We start from the raw sequence: 25663 nt of genomic DNA, 5'->3' as shown, positions 1-25663 counted from the left end.
TCCTCAAGATGATGAGTCATACATGACTTTCACGGAACCATCAGGAAAGACAGGGTAATCAAACTCTCTGTACGTGCCAACAACAATTGGACTTTTAACCATAAGCAATGGATTACAACCAACTTTTAACGGATTTTGCCAACAACAATTGGACTTTTGACTGTAAGCAATGGATTGCAACCAACTTTTAACGGATTTTGCCAACAACAATTGGACTTTGACCGTAGGCAATGGATTACAACCAACTTTTAACGGATTTTGCCAACAACAATTGGACTTTTGACCATAAGCAATGGATTACAACCAACTTTTAACGGATTTTGCTAATAACAATTGGACTTTGACCGTAAGCAATGGATTACAACCAACTTTTAACGGATTTTGCCAACAACAATTGGACTTGATCGAGGGTAATAGTAAAATAATTACTGGCTACAACAAAGTTTGCTAGCAACAACTGGACTTTAAATGATGTTGGCAACGACCAAACTCTAGATACCAATCACGATTGTATTTACAAATGGAGTGACAGTGATGCCAACGAAAATTGGGTTTGAAATGAGTTCTAGTAACAACTGATCTTGGAATAATGCTAGTGACAACTGGATTTTAGGAGACACCAATGAGTCTTGAAATAATGCCAGGGAATGACATATGGGTTCTAGAAGTGCATCAGAGCCAAAATGAAATGTCCAGGAATTCATCGGAGAGTAAAAGAAACGAAGTCTGGAAATGCATCAGAATTATAAGTGATATTTTGGAGATACAACAGAATACCGACATATCCGATAATACGCCAAGGAAATTCTGGAAATACATCAGAATACAAGCCAAAAATATTTGAGCATACATCAGATAGGTGAGGAAACATCTGGAAACACATCAGACAAGTTATGGAAATACATCAATAAACAAAGGAGTAATCCGGAAATTCATCGGATAATCCAAAAAGGAATTGAACCTAATGGAAAATTTTCTGATAGGTGCCAACTGTAAGAACAAAAAAACTGTTCTACAACAGATTCCAAGATTTTGATGATAACAAAGGATGAAACCAAAAATGGCACTCTAACGAAAAGTTTCTAAGTGTGCAGGACTCTAAACAAAAAGAAAGGAATCTGATAGCGTCATCAGATACAGAATCATATCAGATACAAATTACCAGAAGATCAGAAGCATCTGAAGTAGAAACACGCTCAAGAAGCCCTAACTCTGAGCAAAACAGCAGAATATCAGAAGCATCTGAAGAAGGAGTGCACTCTAGAAGTTCTGACTCTGAACAACGATATATCATTCTAGAAGCTCTCAGCGTCATCTGAAGACATCATCAGAACTCTTAAAGATTCCCAGAGCCACGCAGACTCTGATATTGGACTTCCTTATAGAAAGAGTAACGGCAACTTCAATCTCAAATGGAAAGAAACTATTATTGGAAAGAAGTTATTCAGGGAGACAAAGTTGTTTTGGCAAGAAACAACAAAAGTTATGGCATTAATTCCTATTCAAGACAAATCATCTGCCATCAATTTCAACGGTCCTTTCACCCCTATATAAAGGACAGCAAACAGCATTGAGAGACACACCAACGCACATAAACGTTTTACTCTCTCTCTCTCAATCTTTCACGAAGCTTTTGCTTAGAACGTGAAACATTCTTTTGATCTTACTGTTGTAATATTTGCTTATCCTAGAAGCACTCTAGATTACATTGTCTTTTTATCTATTGTTTTATTTCCTCAAGTGACTCTGCGCAGTCTGTATACTTGAGAGGACTAAGAGATCTTTCTCTTAGACGTTGGTTGTAAACTATCTTTCAAGATTAGTGGATTAAGTCCTTTTTGAAGGCGAAATCACCTTGGTCGGGTGAACTGGAGTAGCTTTGTGTTATAAGCGAACCAGTATAAATTCCTTGTGTGGTCTTATTCTGAAAAAGCGCTTATTTTCCAAAACAATTCAAACCCCCCCCCCCCTTCTTGTTTTTCTCACCTTTAATTGGTATCAGAGCTTTGGCTCTGTTATTGATTTTCTAATCAAACACTTAACAGTGTAGAGAGATCCAGAACGAGAAAAACCATGGCCCACACAAACGAAAGAGACAGTTACAATGCTAAGCCTCCTGTCTTTGATGGAGAAAAATTCGACTACTGGAAAGATAGGATTGAGAGCTTCTTTCTAGGCTACAGATGGATACAAACCTCCTATCACAGAGGATGGAGTTGAAGTTCCCAGAAGTAAGATGTCAGATGATCAGAAGCGTATTTTCAAAAATCATCACAAGGCCAGAACCATACTTCTCAATGATATATCTTACAACGAGTATGAAAAGATCACCAACGGAGAAACAGCCAAAGAGATACTTGACTCTCTGAGGATGACTCATGAAGGAAACTCTCAGGTCAAAGAGACAAAGGCTCTGGCGCTTATCCAGAAGTATGAAGCCTTCAAAATTGAGGATGACGAAGCCATAGAGGTAATGTTCTCTAGATTCCAAACTCTTATTGTAGGTATCAAAGTTCTAGACAAAGGGTACACAACTGCAGACCACGTCAAAAAGATAGTCAGAAGCTTACCAAAGAAGTGGAGACCTATGGTCACTGCTCTGAAGCTGTCTAAAGATCTGAACAACATCAGCCTTGAAGAGCTTGTAAGTTCCCTCAGAAGCCATGAGATAGAACTAGAGGAAGATGAACCTCAGAAGAAGAACAAGTCTGTAGCATTAAAGTCCAGATCTGAAAGACACAAATCTGACAGAACCAAAGCATTCCAGGCCGAAACAGAAGATGCTGATGACTCTGAACCGGAAGATTCTGATGATGAAGAAGAATTGTCCCTCCTGACCAGAAGAGTTAAACAACTCTGGAAAAAGAGGAACAACAACTTCAGAAGACCAAGACCCAGAGGGGATCGATCAGAATCAACCTCAAAAGGTAAAACTAACAAAGATATTACTTGTTATGAATGTAAAGAAACAGGTCACTACAGGAATGAATGCCCCAAGCTAAATAAAGACAGTTCCAGAAAAGAAAGTTTCAAGAAAAATACCTTCAGGACAAAGAAAGGATTAATGGCTACCTGGGATGATAGCGAATCTGACTCATCAGAATCTGACTCTGATGAACAGGCCAATGTGGCATTCATGGCTACCACATCCAGGAACAGTTCAGATGAAGAATCTGAAGAGGTATTTTCTGAACTCTCTCGATCTGATCTAGAATCATGCTTGTCAGAAACTCTTAGCTCATATCAGAAATTAAAACAAAAGTTTAAGGCAATAAAAGGCTGTCTTGAAGCAAAATTTGAAGAATGTGGCAAACATGAGATGACAATTCTAAAACGAGAAGATGAAATCAGATCTTTAACATTACAAAGAGATGGAGCAATTAAACATCGTTTAGAACTGGAAGAAGCGTTGTCTCAAGCTCCACAGACTTCAAATATGATAATTTATAAATACGAAGAAGCCTTTCAAGAATTTCTGAAAAATGGGATAGGAAGGAGTGTTATGGCATCCATGATTTATGGAGTCAGTCAAAACAATAAAAAAGAGAATTGGGTATGATCCTAAGGAAGATAAAACTTCTACTAGTGACCAACTCAAATCTCCATTTTCATATCACTACACACACACACAAGAACAAAAATTTGAAAATGCTAGAAAACCCAAAGTTATAAGAAACTCTGGGAAAACTAATCAGAAAGGACCCAAGAGACTCTGGGTACCAAAAGATAAGATTGTTTATGTTGCAGATATCCTATGCAGCAAAGTTCAAACACCAGTCATGGTACCTGGACTCTGGATGCTCGCGACACATGACGGGAAGAAAGTCTATGTTCCAAAGCCTGTAACTTAAAGACGCTGGATTTGTAGGCTTCGGAGGAGATCAGAAAGGAAGGATCAGAGGCTCCGGAACTATTGGTAATGGTACTCTTCCCTCTATATCTGATGTCCTTTACGTGGAAGGATTAATGCATAATTTGTTATCCATAAGTCAATTAAGTGATAACGGTTATGACGTGATCTTTAATCAAAAAACATGTAAAGCCATAAATCAAAACAATGGTTCTGTCCTATTCACAGGCAAGAGGAAAAACAATATTTATAAAATTAATCTTTCTGATCTAAAAGAACAAAATATGAAATGCCTGATGTCTGTTCACGAAGAGCAATGGGTATGGCATAGACGCTTGGGCCACATTAGCATGAGAAAACTATCTCAGCTAAATAAACTTGAGTTAGTCAGAGGCCTACCTAAACTGAAGTTTTCTTCAGATGCTCTATGTGAAGCATGTCAGAAAGGAAAATTTTCAAAAACCTCTTTCAAAAAGAAAACTATTGTTACCACCTCTAAGCCTCTGGAACTTCTTCACATTGATTTATTTGGTCCTGTGAAAACAACATCAGTCAATGGAAAGAAGTATGGACTAGTTATTGTTGATGATTTCAGTCGCTGGACATGGGTGAAATTCCTCAAACACAAGAGTGAGTCTCACTCTGTATTCACTAGTTTCTGCTCCAAAGTGCAAAAAGAATTTGACTCTAAAATCATCAGAGTCAAAAGTGATCATGGTGGGGAATTCGAAAATAAATCCTTTGAGGAATTATTTGACTCTAATGGAATATCCCATGATTTCTCCTGCCCTAGAACTCCACAACAAAATGGAGTTGTAGAGAGGAAGAATAGGACACTCCAAGAGATGGCCAGAACTATGATCAACGAAACTAATGTGGCTAAGCACTTTTGGGCCGAAGCTGTAAATACAGCGTGTTACATTCAGAATAGAATCTCTATAAGACCTATTCTGGAAAAGACTCCCTATGAACTGTGTAAAGGAAGGAAACCAAACATGTCATATTTCCATCCATTTGGATGTTCTTGCTTTATTTTAAACACTAAAGAACATCTGAACAAGTTTGATTCCAAAGCACAGAAAGGTATTATGTTAGGATACTCAGAACGCTCTAAAGGCTACAGAGTATACAATACAGAAACCAAAATTGTGGAAGAATCAATTCATGTCAGATTTGATGATAAGCTTGACCCTGAAAAGTCAAAGCTAGTTGAAAATTTTGCAGATTTAGAAATCACTCTTGCAGGATCTGATAAAGCTCCAGAAGCAACTGCCACTCAGAACTCTGAGGAAATTATTTCCCCAGTAATCCCCAAGAAAGCTAAAAGTCGTATCAACGTATCTGAAGAATTTATTCTGGGTAACAAGGACGAACCTGTCAGAACCAGATCTACCTTCAGGACCTCTGAAGATACTCCTCTAGGACTAGTGTCTCTGATCGAGCCTACGTCATGTGATGAAGCACTTCAAGATAACGACTGGGTTTCAGCCATGCAAGAAGAACTAGATCAATTCACAAAGAATAATGTCTGGGATCTTGTTCCCAAGCCCAGAGGCACTCATGTCATTGGAACCAGATGGGTATTCAGAAACAAGCTGAATGAGAAAGGAGAAGTCGTCAGAAACAAAGCTCGACTGGTAGCTCAAGGTTACAGTCAACAAAAAGGTATTGACTATAATGAAACCTTTGCTCCAGTCGCAAGTTTGGAATCTATTCGTCTTCTTGTATCTTTTGCCATTAATCATTCTATTAAACTATATCAAATGGATGTCAAGAGCGCATTCCTTAATGGTTATATATCAGAAGAAGTGTATGTCAACCAACCTCCAGGTTTTGAAAATCCAAATTTCCCAGAACATGTTTTTAAACTTAAAAAATCTTTATATGGACTTAAACAAGCTCCTAGAGCTTGGTATGAACGGTTAAGTAATTTTCTTCTGGAACACAATTTTATCAGAGGGAAAGTTGACTCCACACTCTTCTGTAAGAACCTTAACAATGATCTCATGATATGCCAGATATACGTTGATGATATTATTTTTGGTTCTGCTAACGCCTCTGTTTGTCAAGAATTTTCTGAGTTAATGCAGGCAGAATTTGAAATGAGCTTAATGCAAGAACTAAAGTTCTTTTTAGGAATTCAAATTAACCAAACTTCAGAAGTCACGTACGTTCATCAAAGCAAATATATTAAAGACGTTCTGAAGAAATTTGACATGGCTGAATGCAACTCTGCAAAGACTCTCATGCATCCAACATGAATTCTTGAAAAGGAAGAAGTCAGTAAAAAGGTTTGTCAGAAGCTCTATCGTGGTATGATAGGCTCCCTTCTCTATCTTACTGCTACTCGACCTGATATTCTCTTTAGTGTCTGTCTCTGTGCCAGATTCCAATCAGATCCTAGAGAAACTCACTTAACAGCAGTTAAGAGAATTCTCAAATATCTGAAAGGAACCCCTAACCTGGGCCTGATGAATGAGAAAACATCAGAGTATAGACTTTCGGGTTACTGTGATGCAGATTATGCAGGAGATAGATTGGAACGAAAAAGCACATCTGGAAACTGTCAGCTCCTAGGAAACAATCTGATATCCTGGGCCAGCAAAAGACAGTCAACTATCGCTCTATCAACTGCAGAAGCAGAATACATCTCAGCATCACTGTGCACTACTCAGATGCTCTGGATGAAGAATCAGTTAGAAGATCTGCAAATCTTCGAGAGTAACATTCCTATCTTCTGTGATAATACTGCTGCCATTTGTTTAAGTAAGAATCTCATTCTACACTCCAGAGCTAAGCACATTGAAATAAAACATCATCTTATCAGAGACTATGTTCAGAAAGGGATAGTAACATTAAAGTTCATTGATACAGATCATCAATGGGCAGATATCTTTACTAAGCCCTTAGCTGAAGATAAATTTCTTTTTATCTTAGAAAATCTGAACATTCAAAATTGCCCTGAATAAATTGTGCCTCTGAAGATGTAAAATGAGACTCTGACATAAACAAATGAGCTTCTGCATCTGACTCTGATACTTCTACCAAGTTAAGAAGATATCTGAGTTAGAAATCTCCAGGAACCATTTGTTTGGTATTCCTGAAGATCAGATAAAGCAAACACGTGGAGTGAATTGCGTCTAACCTTGGAACTTCTAGACAGCTGTCCAGAAGAAATTCAAAAGGCAGACGTTTGAGATCTCCTCGAGCAGTGTGCATACTGTTGGGATTAGACATTCATTAATGAGCCTTAATCATTTCTCCCTCTAAGCGTGCTAACTTGGTTTTTGTGCTAACGCTGACTTGTGTGTCGTTTTGCATGCGTTTTGTTTAGGGTATTTAAACACTTCTCTCACACTTCACACACACTTCACTTTCACTCACTTTCTCAAACCAGTTCTCTGAAGCATTTCTGCAAGCAGTTCATCTTCATCTCGTTCTTCATCAATAATGGATGCTCAACAACAATCAGTTTTCAACTATTCTCAACAAATGGAATCCAGCAACACAGCCCAAAGCATAAGCATTCCCACTCCAACAGTTACAGGCGTAACTATTACACCAGTTTACAAGGAGCCTCATATACTTGATCGTGAAGCTCATATCAACCTTGCAACTCCTTTTGAGAAATTGGATGTTTTGTGTGAATCACTGGTAGATTTCAACAACATGAAGAGGAATGGAGTAGACCTAACTGAAGAACTCCGTCAACAAGGTTGGGAAAACTACTTTCAACGGCTCTATGGCCCTGTTTACCCAAACCTCATCAAAGAATTCTGGAGATTTGCTGACGCTGACGACAACTTCATAGTTTCCTTTGTATTGGGGGTCAAAATAGTGATTACTGAGAAATCAATTGCCTCATTGCTGAACATGGAGAAAGCTGGAGGAAGAAGGATTTACAACATCAATCCTAGGGCAAGGTACATTGCTCAGGAAATCAACCCCACCATCTTCAAACTCAACACAGAAGGCAATCCATCAAAGAACAAAGAACTTCATCAGAACCTCCGAGTATGGCTCAAGATCATTCTGGGTACCATTCATCATCGCCCAGCATCAAATTCATCAGACTACATCAATACAGATCAGAAATGTATTATGTATTGCATTCACAAGGGTCTGAAGTTGTGCCTCCCAGCCCTCCTCTTCAAATATCTCAGAGACTCCGTACGGGAGACCAGGAACAACATGAAACCCAGAACCTACATCCCTCTGGGAAGACTTCTCTCTGATGTTCTGATAGAAAATGGGCTTGTAGATCATCTGGAGAAAAATAAACTCATGGAAGATTTGGCAATAGACACTGGAAGGCCTCTGAACTCCAGAAATCTGAAGAGCATGGGGATTCTGAAGAAGATTCAAGTCAAACCTACGATGGACACCTCTTGGGACGCTTTGAAAGATCAGAGGAAGATGCCACATGGTCTCGCAAGGTTCTACAAGAATGAACCCAGAGAGGCAATCCTCCACTATCTCCAACGTCTGAAGGATGAAGGAGTAGACATCTCAGACTTCAGACTAGACGATATGCTAGATTCAGAATCAGACTTCGTTAAGTTCAAAAGAGGTCCATCTGAAAAGAAAGCTTCAAGAGCAAAGAAAGTAAGGCTAGGAGAATCTTCTGAATCAAGACCTCCAACGCCTCTGCAAGAATCCTCTAGTAAGTCTGCCCCTACTATTCCCTCTGAACCAATTTTGGCTTCCTCTACTCCCCTACCATCACCAATCTTCACCCCATCTGAAACCCCTCCTTCTACAACCAGAACATCACAACCTTTACCAAAATTCAATCTTGCCCATACCTCTTTACCACCTTCAGAAGCTGAAGAATTAAATCAAACCACTTCCTCATCCACAGCCCCAGAATCACCTCCCTACTTTACCATTTCCTCAGATACAGAACACTCTGACCCAACTTCTCCAACCCTAGCCCAACTTCAGGCTCAAAACTTTGCCTCTCAACAACCAACCCAACCTCCACCTGAAGTAACTTCACCACAACCAACCATCACTCTTTCTGTAGTTCAACCCTCTGAACTTCATACCTCTGACACTATCCCTCCAAACCCTTCCGCTGAACCTGAACCTGAATCTGAATCTGAATCTGAATCTGAACCTGAACCTGAACCTGAACCTCAAACACTAAACTTAAGCCTTCCAACCTCTCCACCTCAAACATCTGATCCTGAACATTCCTTGCCTACCCTAGAGGAAGCCATTATGTTGTTCGCAGAGGCTTCAGTACAAAAGGTCAAGTCTCTGACCATAAACTCTGGCATCAGTGATGATCCTGACTCTGTAAGGACACACTGGAACAGAGTCATTGGCTGGATGACTTCTGAGGCTTTCAAACTGAAGCACATCTCTGAGCAAGTCAGAAACGACTTCATCAGAGATGCTGAGGCAAGACTACAGGAGAGACTTGCCAGAGAAGCTGAAGAAGAAGCTAGAAGGCAAGAAGAAGAAAGAGCTCGACAAGCAGAAATCCTAAGGGCCAAGGAAGCTGAAGCCAAAGCACTTGCTGCTACTGCTGCTGCTGCTGAAGCTGAAGCACTAGCTGCCGTGGAAGCTGAAGCACAAGCTGCTGCTGAAGCACAGAATGCCTTGACTCAGGGGGAGTCCTCTTCTGTCATTCCTATGGTTCTCAAGACACTTGAAGAACTTCAGAAAGACCAGAAGGAACTCAGAGCCAGAATGGATAAACAGGACACCGTCAACGATAATATTCAGAACATGCTGGCTCAACTACTTCAGAGAATGCCTCCTCCTCCCAACCCTTAGGCACTTAGGATCTTTTGTGTGTTGCCTTGTTTTTCCTTGTTTCTGATGTTTGTTTTTTTTTTCTTGTCCTTATCTCTGTTGTCTGTTATCTGGATATATAAAATTCTTTTTCTTGATTATTTTTTGTTTAAGTCTTTTTGATTCTGACAAAAAGGGGGAGAAATCAAATATAGCTCTGATGAAAAATTGCCTAATTCCTTAAGCACTATGCAACATACTTTTTTTAAAAATAAATTTCTAACATTGGACTTAAGAAATTGCAGAAGGTATCGAAACTTCATTGCTTGGAAACTCTGGTAAGAACTTCTGAACTCCCTAGCCCATCTCAGGGGGAGCTCTCACTTCTATCTGATCTGATTCTTTTAATGTTTCATCTGCTAATTGAGTTTGTTTTGTCATCATCAAAAAGGGGGAGATTGTAAGAACAAAAAAACTGTTCTACAACAGATTCCAAGATTTTGATGATAACAAAGGATGAAACCAAAAATGGCACTCTAACGAAAAGTTTCTAAGTGTGCAGGACTCTAAACAAAAAGAAAGGAATCTGATAGCGTCATCAGATACAGAATCATATCAGATACAAATTACCAGAAGATCAGAAGCATCTGAAGTAGAAACACGCTCAAGAAGCCCTAACTCTGAGCAAAACAGCAGAATATCAGAAGCATCTGAAGAAGGAGTGCACTCTAGAAGTTCTGACTCTGAACAACGGTATATCATTCCAGAAGCTCTCAGCGTCATCTGAAGACATCATCAGAACTCTTAAAGATTCCCAGAGCCACGCAGACTCTGATATTGGACTTCCTTATAGAAAGAGTAACGGCAACTTCAATCTCAAATGGAAAGAAACTATTATTGGAAAGAAGTTATTCAGGGAGACAAAGTTGTTTTGGCAAGAAACAACAAAAGTTATGGCATTAATTCCTATTCAAGACAAATCATCTGCCATCAATTTCAACGGTCCTTTCACCCCTATATAAAGGACAGCAAACAGCATTGAGAGACACACCAACGCACATAAATGTTTTACTCTCTCTCTCTCAATCTTTCATGAAGCTTTTTCTTAGAACGTGAAACATTCTTTTGATCTTACTGTTGTAATATTTGCTTATCCTAGAAGCACTCTAGATTACATTGTCTTTTTATCTATTGTTTTATTTCCTCAAGTGACTCTGCGCAGTCTGTATACTTGAGAGGACTAAGAGATCTTTCTCTTAGACGTTGGTTGTAAACTATCTTTCAAGATTAGTGGATTAAGTCCTTTTTGAAGGCGAAATCACCTTGGCCGGGTGGACTGGAGTAGCTTTGTGTTATAAGCGAACCAGTATAAACTCCTTGTGTGGTCTTATTCTGAAAAAGCGCTTATTTTCCAAAACAATTCAAACCCCCCCTTCTTGTTTTTCTCACCTTCACCAAATGGGTTGGACTTGAAAATGACTGCGAAAACCGGATGATGGTTTAAGGGCACCAAATACAAACTGGAATTAGAGGTCAAAGGATATAGAATGAGCACGAAGTACATTTTGGCTATGCATGATTTGAATTTCTTTTTATGCATGATATATGAATGATCATGATATGAAAATGCTGACACCTAAGTGGACTAGGAGTTGTATAGGCTTTTTATGGAGATCATGATTCCTCAACACCAAGAACTCAACCAAATATATGTGATAGATTTTGTCAGAGAGAATTCTATCAATCTTAACAACCACAAACTTAGCCAATAAGATCCTTTTTAAGGATCAATGAATCCTGCTAGCATAATTTTTGGGCACTCATCTTAAACTCAAAAGTTGTTGACGTATGGCAGAATTTGTTTGAGCAGTTTGAAAGCATGAAGAAAGAGGTTTTGCCCCTCTGTGGCTCATCTTTCCCCAGTCTGTTGGGTCTTTGGAAATGTTCACCTTGAAAGTGAGTTTAGAAACAACTTTCCATGAGACTACCTCGAGATGGCTTACCCCAAGTGTTTGAAACTTGCAATGGTCTAAACTTGACTAACCAAATGTTGGAATGGTAGACTCTTGATTGACTTTCCTTTGGATAGTTGGACTTATTGAGCTTTGAGGTGGCTTGCCCAGTCTGGATCTTGAAGCAAATTACTCTTGACTAAATGACCCTTAGGGTGATTAGCTCGGATTAACTGATGCTCAAAGTGATTTGCCTCTGACTGGACTTCTTTCACTTTATCAAGTTCCTCAACTGTATATTATTGGAATTTCTTTGATGCTAAGTGTTGACTCGCAAATAAGATTGTTCATTCAAAAATGGTAATTTTAATTCAATGCTTATGAAAAAATTTGAAATCAAAGTTTATTGATATGAATGGATGAAATATAGTGAACGAGTCATTGATAAGAACACAATGGTGATCAGGTCATTCACAGTATGCAAGTTGGTGCCATAATATGATTAACAAAAATCGTTTAGAGTCAGGTTAACACAACCTTGTTATAGTATGCTTTCAGAATAAACTCTGCCTCAATTAGGTCTTTTCAGGGTTGTAATGTGGTCTGGTTCACGGTTTTTTAAACAAAAAGGATATAAGGCTCAAAATTTAATTTTCACCCACCCCTTCTTCTTGATGATCTCCAGTTCCTACGTTCAGTTAATTCGATACACGCATTCGACTTCCAAGAGGGTTCGAAGGTGTGATAAGGATTCAAGATGAATTTTCTTGAAATGGCAGTCACCTTATTTTGCTTTGTTTTGTTGAGGATTTGAGGACCTCTTTTGATCTATTTATTTTATCCCTAATTTTTCATGGACCGCTTCTTTAAAGCTTTCGGTCCACCGGGATGCCCTAACTTTTGCCTAAGTCATTTTGTGGTATTTGACTTAGCAGACTTTTTTCTGCTTTTTTTTTAACGTGTTGACTGCCACATTATTGTTGGATGAGGATCAACCAACACTAATTTTAGCTTTTCTCAACTTCTTCGACACTTCAACATGTGCGTGAAGGATAACATGTGGTTGAACCTAATTGGAGGCTGTACATATGGACGATTTTTTTTGAAAGATCGAATGCACGGTCAAACTATATGAACACAACTACCCTGCCCTAGGTTAAGATTAAAGGTTTTAGATCCGAAAGAAACACCAACTTCTAGGCTCAAAGTGGTTAACTAGGGATTAACTCCTTATCTCTTCAGTGTTTGGGGATTTCAAACAATGCCTTACATCATCGACAAGGTTTTATTCAAAAGCGTACCACAATAATTTCAGGTGTTTCGTTTTCATCATCCTCCATACAATCTTTGTTAACACAACGGTTTGATAAACAAAAGTCAATGAGAGAAGTACTTTTGTTTTTAAGATGAATGAAAAATGAGTGAATACGAATGGATTAATTCAAAAGATGCATAAACATTTCATTAATATTACCATTTCAAAGAAAACAACAATGCTTAAAAGCAATTAACGATCAACATGCAAGGAAACTACAAAAGAAGTGTTGAAACAACCAAATGATTGCCAGCTTTAGGGAATGACTTCTTCAAACCTGATCCATTAACTTGTGGGGACACCCCTTGCGATCTTCGCACTTACCCGGTCGATGGGTTAACGTTTACCACCAAGCTTCCTTCTTGAAAGGCTATGTACCCGTTGTCAATCCACTATTGTACTTTGGCTTTGAAAGCGTTGCAATCTTCTGTTGAATGCCCTTCTGATCCGGCATGATATCCACATTGCACATTTGGGTCATACCCGGGTGGGTAAGGTTGTGGAACCGGCTTAAGAGACTTGGGAACCACCAACGAGTTTTGAATCAGAGGTTGTAGAAGTTGGTTATGTGTCATGAGGATTGGATGACGAGGATCATTTCTTCTTTCCAAGTTATTTTGTGGCCTATGTTGATTCCGATATCTTGGGTCTTGGGCTTGTTGATTTGGATGAGAAGCAAACCAGGATTGTTGGTAATGAAGACCAAATGGTAGTGGTTGCTGGTATGGCACTTTGGGCATTGTTAATTGCTCATTTTCAGCCACGTGAAGGTTGGGATCAAGAAGATTTTTGACATTGGCACGATGATCTTCAAATTCTTTTCCTTCAATCTCATCGTTGAACGCAACCCTCTTGGATCCACTACTCACTTCTCTTTTCTTTCGTTGGTATGGGTAGTGACATTGGAAATCCAAGGCGATATCTCAATGCTCTTACCAGGAAATGATGATATCTCATTAGCCATATCCTTGACCTCTTCCTTGTGGTACAAAACCTTGAGGGGTTTCAGGGGTCCTTTCCCTTTCTCATTACCTGGCCCGGAAATCAAGATATATGTACCTGAGCCTTCCTCCTTGAGTATTGGTGACCTTATGTCAAACAATCTTTGCAGCTTGAGCTTAAAACTCTTGCATTCCTCGATGGAGTGCCCCATTGTTCCAGTATGGTATCCGCACTTGACCTTCGGGTGATCTTCTTCAAAGACTAAGCTCTTTTTGTTAATCAGTTCTTGTACCAAGGCTTTCAGTGCTAAGCAAGAATCTAGGTCATGTCCCACTGCCCCTTTATGGAATTCACATGTTGCATTTGGATTGTACCATGGCAGGTATGGTGATGTAGGTGTGAGAGCTCGAGGGGTCACCAAAGCATTCTGGATCAGCTGTGGGTAGAGCTTGCTATATGGCATCGGAATCTGGTCGTTGTGATTTTTGTTCCCCTTGTTCTGATTCTGATTTTTGTTCTGAACCTGACTTTGGTGATTTTGAAGAGGAATAGCCAGAGGATGTTGATGATGACGTCTTGAGGGAGGTCCATATACCGGTAGATGAGGAGTTTCCACATAGAATTTCCCTTGACTTGGAGTAACACCTGATGGATGTGGAGCAGTAGCTCCCTCCGCTGCAGCAATGGGTATGAGATGACCCTCTTTTCTCAATAAGGCTTGCAGGGTTTCCACGACCCATCCCATTTGGCTCTTCAAAATATTGAGTTCCCCCTTAAATGCTTCTTGACTTTTCCTTAGCTCGTCCATCATATCTTGAGACATGGTTCTTTGTTCTAAACGCGTGTCAGGAATCACTTTGTTGATCATGGACAAAGGATGGATGAGTTTTTTTTGTATTTTTTCTGGAAAATGACATGCATTATGATGAGATGTAGATGCAATGGAATGCAAATGAATGCAATGCAAGCCATGCATATTTGTTTTTTCCTCGATATATTGGTTCTAAAGTCTGAGGTACTGAAGAATCTGATTACTTTCCAAGAATAGGTTCTCATCGGGTATGATCTAGGGTTTCAAAAAAAGTTCTTAGAGTCATGGACCCATTAGACTGTTTGTTGCCTATGGCAACTTACTTGCCGGGCATCAATTCCATCCAAAGAATCTACTCTAAGTGAGGTTCTCGCATCGATCCAACGAGAAGTTCATCTCGCAGACCCACACTACGCAACCATCTTTCCTAGTTGGTCAAAGGATTAAGGTTCTACAAATGGTCCTCAGAGTCATGGATCCTAAAGAAAATATCGAAGCTTATGGCAACTTACTTGTCGGGCGACAACATCCTCCCAAAGATCTACTCTTAAGTAAGGTTCTTGCACTGACCCAACGAGAAATTCATCTCGCGGACCCGCACTACTCAACCTCGTCCTATCTTATGTTTTTACTCGAGACTCGGGTAAAAAGTCTTTCCCACAAGGTTTGCAATTAGAGTATCCAAGTACCAAAGCATAATGGAACCAATACAATAGATTTATATCAATATGACAATAAAGATAGCAAAATCAAGAAAGAAAATCCACACAAGTAAACAAACAAAGGCACATAAACGACCTAACTAGGCTTGACTCACTTAGGGAATTATTATCCCCAGCAGAGTTGCCATATGTCGCACCTCGAAGAAATGAGAACACGACTTAGCGAAGCGCAATCGCACGCTCGCATGATGGACTAAACAGAGTCGCCACCGAACTTTATTTATTCCTAAAAAGGAAAGGGGAAATATCGATAACACCCAAGAAAGAACGACAATGATTATGGTCGTCGCAACCAATATCAGGGTTCGGGAGTCGATTACGCAAGGGGAAGGTATTAGCACCCCTTACGTCCGTTGTACTCAACGGGAACTATTAGGTTAATTGTGTGTGTTATTGTTAGCTTAGAAATGTTAGGCTTCTCGAGTTATTAGGTGGGAAAGAAAGAAAGGGTTAGAGGAGAATTTTTTTTTGGATTTTTAACGAAGGACTAAACCTAAGTTTTTTATTAGTGGGCCTGACAAGATTTCACAATCCTGCTCCTACGTATCTCAATAGAGAACTTAAGGCTTACGTAGTTCTAGGTAAAAAATGTTTGTCTGTTGGTCGATTTTAGCGAAACCTATATTATTTTAATCGATGAAAACATTGTTTTACCCAAAACAGATGAGGAGTGGACGTATACCACACATCGAATGGATTTACAAATCAACATTCGGAAAAACGTCACTTATCTCAACTCAACAATCATGGCCAAAACATTGCTTTGCATCACCTTAAGACAAGATATCTTTCGTTTATGAAAAGATTTTTAAAGATCAATCGCACGGCGGCGAGAAAGAGTTTGATTGGTTGGATGTATTTTTGAGTAATGGCGAGAACTTGGATGAGCGAGATATCCATCTCGAATCCTAGTCTCAGGAGTGCACGGTATCCACCATGTTCCATTTCCATCTTTACTGGAAAAAGTGTTTAATAAAGATTAAGTGTTTTGGATTTGATTGAGAAAGGGGTTTGAAGAAACTGCATTGACAATGACGGCGAGAGATAAGATAGGCGAGACATCCACCTCGAGTCTTAATCTCAGGAGTGCACGGTATCCACCATGTTCCATTTCCATCTTTTTTTTAAAAAGGCTCGGATATGAATTAGTATATTTTTGGGTTTGAAAGACGAGTACTTATGACTTGCAAGCTCTTACAACTTGGGTCTGATACTCGGGATTACGTCTGGACCTTTCACCCAGGTAATCTTTTTCTTTCAATTTTATTGAGAAAAGACGTTTGAATATTTACGAATATTTTGAAGAGAAGACGAATACATAGGGCTTACAAGCTCTTACAACTTGGGCCTAATATTCGGGATTACGACTGGATATTCCATCCAGGTAATCTTTTTCTTCAGATTCACTTATTGAGAAAAAGATTTGAATATTGAAGTGTTTTGAAGAGAAGACGAATATTTATGGCTTGCAAGCTCTTACAGCTTGAGCCAAATATTCGGGATTATGACTGGATATTCCATCCAGGATAATCTTTTTCTTCGGATTTTATTGAGAAAAATACGGTTGAATATTGCTCTTGACTTAAGAAAAGTCGATTGATACCTGGTCAAGGTTTAATTCGTATAAATTGAGACATGGTTTAAATTGAAGTTGGAATGGTTTAAAAGGTTGGAATTTTAGAAATAAATTAAAAAGAAAATGATTTGATTGGTGATCAAAATGAAACAATGACCTTAATCACTAACCTTGGCAATTAGTAATTAGTCATATGAATCAAATAACCTAATTGGATTTTTATAAATTGAAGTTGGAATGGTTTAAAAGATTGGATTTTTATAAATAAATTAAAAAATAAAATGATTTGATTGGTGATCAAAATGAAACAATGACCTTAATCACTAACCTTGGCAATTAGTAATTAGTCATATGAATCAAATAACCTAATTGGATTTTTATATATAAAAACACACAACAAAGGAAAGAAAGGTATGTAATGAAAAATAAAAAAGAAACTTCATGGGCCAAAGGCCCATGCGACCACCTCCCTGTCAAACAAATACCAACGAAAAAGCTTATACTCCAAAAGGGGAAGGACAATGAGGGAATATATCTCACGAGTTCCAGTTCCGTTCTCTAATCACAACAAAAGGGATAGCTAATTTGGATAAAGAGTAGTGATTACTGGCGACGAACAAACAGGTACTTTCACAACCGATGGAGGCGAACGGTGCGAGTAGGAAGGTGCCTCTGAGCGTTCAACGGAAGCGACGGTGTTACCGGTGACACTGAGTTGTTCCGACGATTCCAAACGGTGACGTACCGGCGATGTCCTTTGATTGTTCCTTATGAGTGTGGATCGGAGCGAGTTCGTCAGAAGCGATTTGATGAAGAAGAAAGCTACAACTGGGTTTTGTAAGACAAAGGTCCTTTAATGGCGGATCCGGTGCGACAGCTCGAAGGTGCGTTCGGAGTGAGCTGCGCCAGAAATTTCTGAGACATCCATAAGCGGTGCTATTTATAGAGGCGAGATCTATCGCGGAATCGAGTTTATTGGTTAGTGAAGATATGGTTGCGATTTCGATGGAAGGCGTCTAAGTCGCGTAGCTGGATGGTCCGATGGTGGAAATGGAAGCGGACCTTTTAGTTTGAGCAGGAGATGCAACCTTTCTTGTTCCAATGGCCCAAACTGGCTCATAGGCTGAAACAACATTATCCCAGTTTGATACTTTGTCTGTAATTGCCTTTGTTTGCTCAGAAACAACATCCAGAGTAGTACCAGCTTCACACTGTTCAAGAGTCTCCCCAATGCAGGCGATAACTTTCCTCCCTAGTGAGAGTGCATATGCAACTTTGTCACCAACAAACTCATTTGTTTCATTTAGAAGCTGCCTTCGCTCAGAGTGCTCGAGAGTAACCCAAGGGATATCCAAATTTACAAGCATTTCAGTGTTAATCTCCCCGGTATAAGCACCACCTTTGCGAACCCAACTGTTTTGAGCAGCAACATGGAAGTCAGAGCGAAGTAAGCTTTTCACAAAGGGAAGGAACACATAAGGAGGGCTCACAACAACTTCAACAACATCTTCTCCGGGGACTTTAGCTTCGTTCAAAGTACCCACAATTTTCTTCACCTCTTCAGTGGTTCCATTGCATTTCCAGTTACCGCCGACGAAGAACTTTCTGCCCATGTTTTGGTTAATGTTTTCAATTTAAACGAGGAAGTGAAAAACCCTTCTTGTTGTTGTTGTTTCATGAGGCGAGGGGATGAAGTTTAATGGCTTGATGTGGGTGTTATGGTTGTACGAAAGTGAGTAGTATGTACATTGCATCGGTTGTGAAGAGGGATAGAGGGTGTGGTTTTTTTTGTATGTTATAGGTGGGTTTTTGGAAGGTCCATGAGTGTGTCATATGCCACCACTCATACGAAGAAGCAAGAAGAAGAAAGTCCTCCTCCCATACTATTTTTATGACCTTTTAAATTGGAGAGGGAGCGTCCAGTTGGAGAAGGGGTGTTGGTTTTTTTCGATTGGTTCATCCCTCTCCTTTTAGAAAATATTTGTTCTCCCTTTTATCATCAAAAAGAAACATGTGCAATTTAATGCAAAATGACAACACCAACTGCATCCTATGTCTGTTGATATCCCACAACACATCAAAAATTGTTTTTTATACCAACAATGCCCTTTTGACTCTTTTGGGTGTAAAAATGGAATAAAACTAATAACTTAAATATAAATCAAACTACTTTAAATTATCAAAATAAAAATCAAAACAAAACACAAACAATCCATTTAATTATTTAAAACCTATTGGCCAAAAATAAGTAAAAAAAAGAACTAACCCAAAAATGAATAAAAGGCGGGCGCAAAAAAAATGCTCGAAAAAATAAACTCAATGTATCATCATGATCAGTACGAAATAAACTTATTGGAAAAATACATCGTTTCTTTCAATTTTGAAATAAATTTTGACCGGTTAAACGGGCTCGAGCTGATCAAAAAGTGGCCGAAAAATTAGCTGAAAAATAAATCGAGCATACCAGATTAAACTACGCGAAACGTAGATTAATATAGTTGATATCTGGAAGCCTAATTTTAAAATTTTCGTCCACTGATTTGACGCACATCCGTCGATTAACTCAACCGGTTTGCCTGTAGATCTGAAAAAATTATTTCGACTGATATTCTAGGCACTATGTGGTATGGAATGCATGGTATGCTATATAGAGATGCAATAGCTATGATGAATGTATTGAATCAGCGATTCAGGGTCAAAATTGGGGTGTGACAGCTATCTTTTTCGAGGAAATTGGTCTTTCCCTCAGCATGAGTGGAAATCTCCCACAGAGTGAGCAGGAATTCCCAGCAGGTTGGTTTGTAGCTTATCCCCAACGGATTCGCTTACATTTTTCCCCCAGCAAGTTTGCTTACCACTCATCCTCAGTAGGGTTGCTCACATTTAGACTTCCCCCAGTTGGTTCGCCAGTGGATTATCTCCAGCATGGTCGCCTACAGGTTATCCCCAGTGCAGTCATCAGTAGTCTTTCCCCAGTGGAGTTGCGTGATCAGAGCCTGATATATTTTTTCTTCCCTCCTTATTGGATAGTTTCCTTCTAGTAGAGCTGGTGTTGGAGATGTTTATTTCCTTCCCCAACGGAGCAGTGGTTCTCTCTCCTCCTGGCAGAGATGTCTCTCCAACAGATATGAGGAAATTGGTTGATTATTGAAACTTTTGTTCGATGGTTGCTCCCCACAGAGTTTCATATCTTTCCCTGATAGATTCCCCAGTAGAGTTCTTCTACGATGGATCTTATCCGTGTTGGTCTCCCCGATAGAGTTTCCTCTACATCGGATTTTTTTGTCTGTTCAGCAGCAAATCCCTGGCGATGGCTCTGTGGGTTCCCCAACTAAGACTTTACCATGATCCTAGTTTGGCGTTTGGAACCTCGAGGAGAATGTATTGCTAGCTTCCCAGCGGAGTGATTGTTTCTTTCTCCGCAGCAGAGATGTTCCTTCAGTGGTTAGAAGTGAATGTTTGATTGATGTGTTTCTGTTTGGTGGTTGTTCCCACAGAATTTCATATTATCCCCTGATAAGATCCCTAGTAGAGTTTCTTCTTTGACTGATCTTATCCATATTTCTGCGTACTATTGGCAGATCCCCAGCTTTGGTGGTTGTGACCTTTTGCTGATCCCCAACAGCGGTCTCTGATCCCCAGTGATCCTACTTGATCCCCTAGCAGTAGTCTTTATCCCTGGCAGCGACTCTGTTTGGTCCCCAGCTGCGATTGGTGTTTCCTGGTATTTGATGCCCCCCACCGGATTGGATTTGCTTCTGTGGGCCTAGCTTTTCTCTTGTGAGATGTTGTACCGAATGTATGTCCATTGATTCTCGGACCTGTTTGTGTTAGATATGTCTGTTTGTCAGCATTAATCATACATAAACCACGCATATACATGCATAATTATAGCATTCAGATATTCATGTTGCATTATTTTCCATATATCTTTGCTTGTTATCTCCTGCTAATGGTGAAATATTCTTCCCCAAGCAGATGGTTGTGTCTGATCTCTCCATATAGAGTCAGGCCCTTAGGCAGAAAGTGTCTATCTTTTCTTCCTTATTCCCCACTGAGTTATGTCCTCGTGGATGATTATTGTTTCAGTTTCCTTCCTAAATATGTATTGGGATGGAATTACTCCCCTGAGTTATATCCTCATTGGGTTGAGTCTTGTTTCATTGTGTCACTCTAGTTTGTTCCTAGATTGACTCCTCTCTTGTTATTTCCCCTGCAGTTCCCTGTGGTTCAGGTGATCAATTGCTCAGTAAGCAGTAATTGATTCATTCTTTCCCCAACGAATTTTTGTGGTTTTCTACCTAGTAACCGGTAGTTGTAAACCCCATTTTGTCCCCTTGTAGAGTTGACCCCTGATGTTGTTCATCCTAACCGATGACAGTTACTCTCTTTCTTTGGTTTTCTACCTAGTAACCGGTAGATGTAATCCCCTCTTTGTTGGTTATCTTTATCCAATATTCGATATTGATATTCCTTCAGTTTTGAGTATATCTCCCAGTAACCGGTGATATATCTCTTGGATAATTGCTCTGATCAACCAATTTATCCCCGACGAGTCATCTTTCATTTACCCTTTGTTTGGTAATGATTGTTTCCCCCCTTGATTGGTCATCATTTTATACCCAGTACCCGGTATCCCGATGTCCACTCTTTTCGGTCGATTTATCCTTTATTAACCCAGTAACCGGTTGTGGATAATCTTCCATGTGAGTATGTTATCTATATTCTGACGGTAATAGATAATATATCTCATGCGCTCTTCAGTTGAAGTCTTTTCTTCCCTAGTTGAGTAAGATTCGTATTTCCTTATGGAATCGAATGTTCATCTTATAATTGAGTTTGCTTTTTCAGCCCTCCTTTCGAATGATGAGTGTCCTGGAAATATTCCCCAATTCACGCCTGGTTGGTCACCTATTATATGCCCAGTAACTGGTATCCCTGGTGTTCCTTCCTTCTGCTCCCTATTATGACTTTTTGTCCCCTATGGAGTCAGATTTTCCTGAGTTGAAATATACCTTTTTAGGTCTTCCTCAGATGTTTTGGATGATTGATATCTCTCACCCTTATACTGGTCTTAGATATTCTCTCTCCCTGAGCGTGTTGTTCTCTCACCCTTATATCGGTGTGTTGATCACATGTCTCTTTGAGTTTATTACCCAGTAACCGGTAATACCTCGTTCGTTGTTTCCTCAACTGAGTCCTTTGTGCACATCCCCGCCTGAGTCCGGATTTTTATCCAAGGTATCCTTTGTGGAAAGTTTCGTTGTATTGGCATATTCCCCAATACATGCATCTTTGCGTCAGCGCGAGTCTTTCCATTGATTTATTTTCATGGAATCCCTTTGTGTCTCCCAGCAAGTTTTCAAGTCGTGACCTGCTCACACATTTTATTCCATTTATTCCCCCCAGAGTCTCTGTCTCCCTAGTGAGTGTATTTCTCCTTTGAATTTTCAGTTTCTCCTGATTCCTTTTTCCTTTGTGGACACATATCCCCACAGAGCATTAACTTTTGCATGCATACATTTGCATCATGAGGTCTCTTAGGGACCAAAATTTGTCTCTTTGTTATTATTTAAGCCCATTCTACCTAGTCGAAACAAAGATTTTAACCTTCATATCTTTGGCTAGAATGACCTTAAATAGGGGCATCTGTAAGACCCTAATTTTGACCCTAAGATCCCTCATGGCATCATATCATTGCATATTGCATTTGCCTCAAGGATCATAGCATCTTGGCTCCTTAACCCTAGGGTTGGGACTTGTGTGAGTTGGTTTTAGATCACCAAGCATGCTTGAATTGTATATTATTGCTTTTCTTATTTTGTTTACTAACTAAAAGCACAAAAATATGTCACTAACATCTTTTGTTTTGAAGCTCAAGCAGTCATGTGATCCAAGGCTCCTAGGAGGCCCCTATGCCCATTGAAATGGCCAGATGAAGTTGAAAGCAAGCATGACAATGGTTCACAAAGCTCTCAATCATCATATATGTCTCCCAAGTATCTCAATTTTTCAATTTGATCAAGATAAACCAAAGGGCTTAAGGATTGTTTTTCAAGGAAACCCTAATTCAACTGTGCATTGACTGTGCCATGCTCATGAAGCAACCTCAACCTATGATCATATACAATCAATGGAAGTTCTTTCATTCATCATTTTATGCATATATGAGCCTATGTGAGTTTCCAAAATCATTCATTCATCAAGATTTGAAGTTTGGACTTGAGAAGTTGATCAGTCAATTCATCTGACTATTTTGAAATCCACTGAGACCTAACTTTTTATGTGTTTGTCAAATGAAGCTGAACCCCAGATAAAAAATGTTCTTAATAACCATATGAACAACTTTCATGTTCATCAAAAGTTCATTTGAAACTTGGAAGGTCATCATTCATTTCAAAACATTATAGGTCATTTTGACTGGAACCCTAATTTTGGGTCAACTTCCCAAGGACCTAACTCCTTCATTTTTTATGATTTTTAGGTGAGACCAAATGCATTAGAAATTTTAAGATATATACTTCAATTGTTATGTTGGACAAAATTTCATAATCCTAAAAGAAACACATGTGATAATACAAAACATTATAGGTCACTTTGGACCAAAGCCATTGAAATGTGAAAAAGTCCAACTTCAAGTGCCCATAACTTTCTCATCAAAAATCAAAATGATGAAAAGATCTACAACTTTGATGTTGAAGGTTTTTCCATTTTAGGCTTGCATCATTGAAACAGAAGGGCTTGAAGTTGGTCATTTTTGGCAAATTTTCCAAATACATGTTTTGTACCTCGAACTTCATGGCTAGTTTTCAATATTTTCCAAACTCCAAATGAATTTTTGCTCAACATAGATTTTGTTCCTTATGTCAATACCTTTCCAACCATTATTCACATGCCTATGTTTCAATTTTCCAATTGGCATTTTCGAAGAGGTGAATATTTGTGGTTATTTATGGAAACCAAGTGAAATTTTCATGCACAAGCTAATGCCTTGCAATCTGCACGTCCAATTTAATTTGGTTGATGCTCAACACTCATTTGCAATGGATTTTGGGCCTCACATGCGCCTGTACAGGCCCATGCATGGAGGACCGAAGTTCATGCACACGATTTGTTCACACTTCCCTTGCAGCTGTGGCTATAAATAGAAGGCATTACTTCATTCAAAACTCAACCTGAAGGCGCCTGAACCTCTGCTCAATTGATTCCCCAACCTCTCACCAAAGGAATTCTGAAATTTCACTTCTCTTTTCAAGCTTAAATTTCAACTTCCCTGGTTGATCTTTAGCTTCTAATTCCTTAGCCTTGCTTCATTGTCACTTCAAGATCAAGCTGCAATCAAGAGTTGGATTGGATTTTGCTATTAAAAGTTGCACTTTAAAGGTTTAATCCTCAACTATTTTGATTCGAAACTCTCTGATTATTGTGCATTGCTTGGTTTGGTTGGAATTTCTGAAGTCCTCATTTGAGAGGCAAGCCCGTGGGGGTTTTAATTTTGTGAATTGGTTAACTTCAGATTGAGCACCTTGTTTTTCAACCTCAGATTTCTTCTTCTATAAGAGTCTTGAGCAAAAACTAAGGTCACAGGGGTGATGTACATCACCCCAGCTTTCATTTGATATATGGATCGCGTGTTTTAGTTGAGGTTTCAAAACCTGTAACTGGTGGCCGGATCTGGCCTTCTCACCGGAGAAGACGGTGGTTTCCACCACCGTCCCCACGCGTCCAAACCCTGGCCATTGGATGATGAGTCTCAGATCTAATCCTGGCCTTGGAATGTTATGACTTTATTTAATGTTGTATGCCACGTTGTTGACTAATGTGTACCATGCGAGCGTGTTTCCTAGTCATGTGATCAGCCACGTCAATTAATGAGGTTGGATCTGACGCCTGTGGATTTTTCCAATTTCTGAATTTCCATTTTATTTTATTTTATTCCAATTATTTCAAAAATTCATAACTTCTTTATTTGGAATCACAAAAATATGGGACCAATTGCAAAAATTTCTCTTAATTTCTAGTTTCATAAAATGATTTTTAATTATTTTTGTGATTCCATTTAATATTTTTTATGAATTATTTCATTTTTGATTGTTTTTAATTCATTTAAAATACTTTTTGATATTCAAAAATGCCAAAAATATTTTCTTAACATCTTTGGATGATGATGAATCTATGAAAAATATTCTCATCAATATCTTAATTGATTCGAGATTTTAGTCCAATTATGTTATTTACTTCATTTTTTAATTGTTTAAAAATAGTTTCTGTTTTCAAAAAATGTTGAGAAAATTTGTCAAACCTTGTTTGACCATGTTAGACTTATGATGATCCGATTCGACTTATCCAAGTTGATTTGAATTGGATTTGAAGTTTTACCTTTATTTGTTCATTTTATTTCAAGTATTATTTTAATTCCAAAAAATACCAAAAATATGTTTAATATTTCTTGACTTCTAATCCTCATTTTGCTTCTGTTTACCATTGATTGATGTTGATTCCATTCATGTTTGATCAATGTGTTTTGGTTATGTGTTTTGAATTTCAACTTTGTACATTCCTTTTCCATCTTCATATTCTTCTTTTTCTTTTGACCAATGAGTTAATGATTTGTGGTTAGCCTTGACATATGAGAGGCTTAACCTTCTTTGATCCAAATCAAATTCATCTTGATCAAAGATCAAGTGAATTTTTTTGTGTCCAAGATAGGTTGCTTCTTGGTCAAGCAAAAAACCTAAAATCCATACAAGGTC

General features: G+C 38.9%; 1 protein-coding gene across 1 annotated transcript; it reads right to left on the bottom strand.

Moving 5' to 3' along the window:
* Positions 1 to 17926: 17926 nt before the first annotated feature.
* LOC127130694 (triosephosphate isomerase, cytosolic) lies at positions 17927 to 18579 on the bottom strand. The gene has a single exon (XM_051059662.1). The coding sequence runs from the start codon at positions 18521 to 18523 to the stop codon at positions 17927 to 17929; it is 597 nt and encodes a 198-aa protein (XP_050915619.1). The 5' UTR covers positions 18524 to 18579.
* Positions 18580 to 25663: the final 7084 nt, after the last annotated feature.

Source organism: Lathyrus oleraceus, chromosome 3 (genome assembly GCF_024323335.1).
Source record: "Lathyrus oleraceus cultivar Zhongwan6 chromosome 3, CAAS_Psat_ZW6_1.0, whole genome shotgun sequence".
Lineage (NCBI taxonomy): Eukaryota > Viridiplantae > Streptophyta > Magnoliopsida > Fabales > Fabaceae > Lathyrus > Lathyrus oleraceus.
The sequence above is the reverse complement of the archived record's forward strand: the minus strand, read 5'-3'. Positions and strand labels throughout refer to the sequence as shown.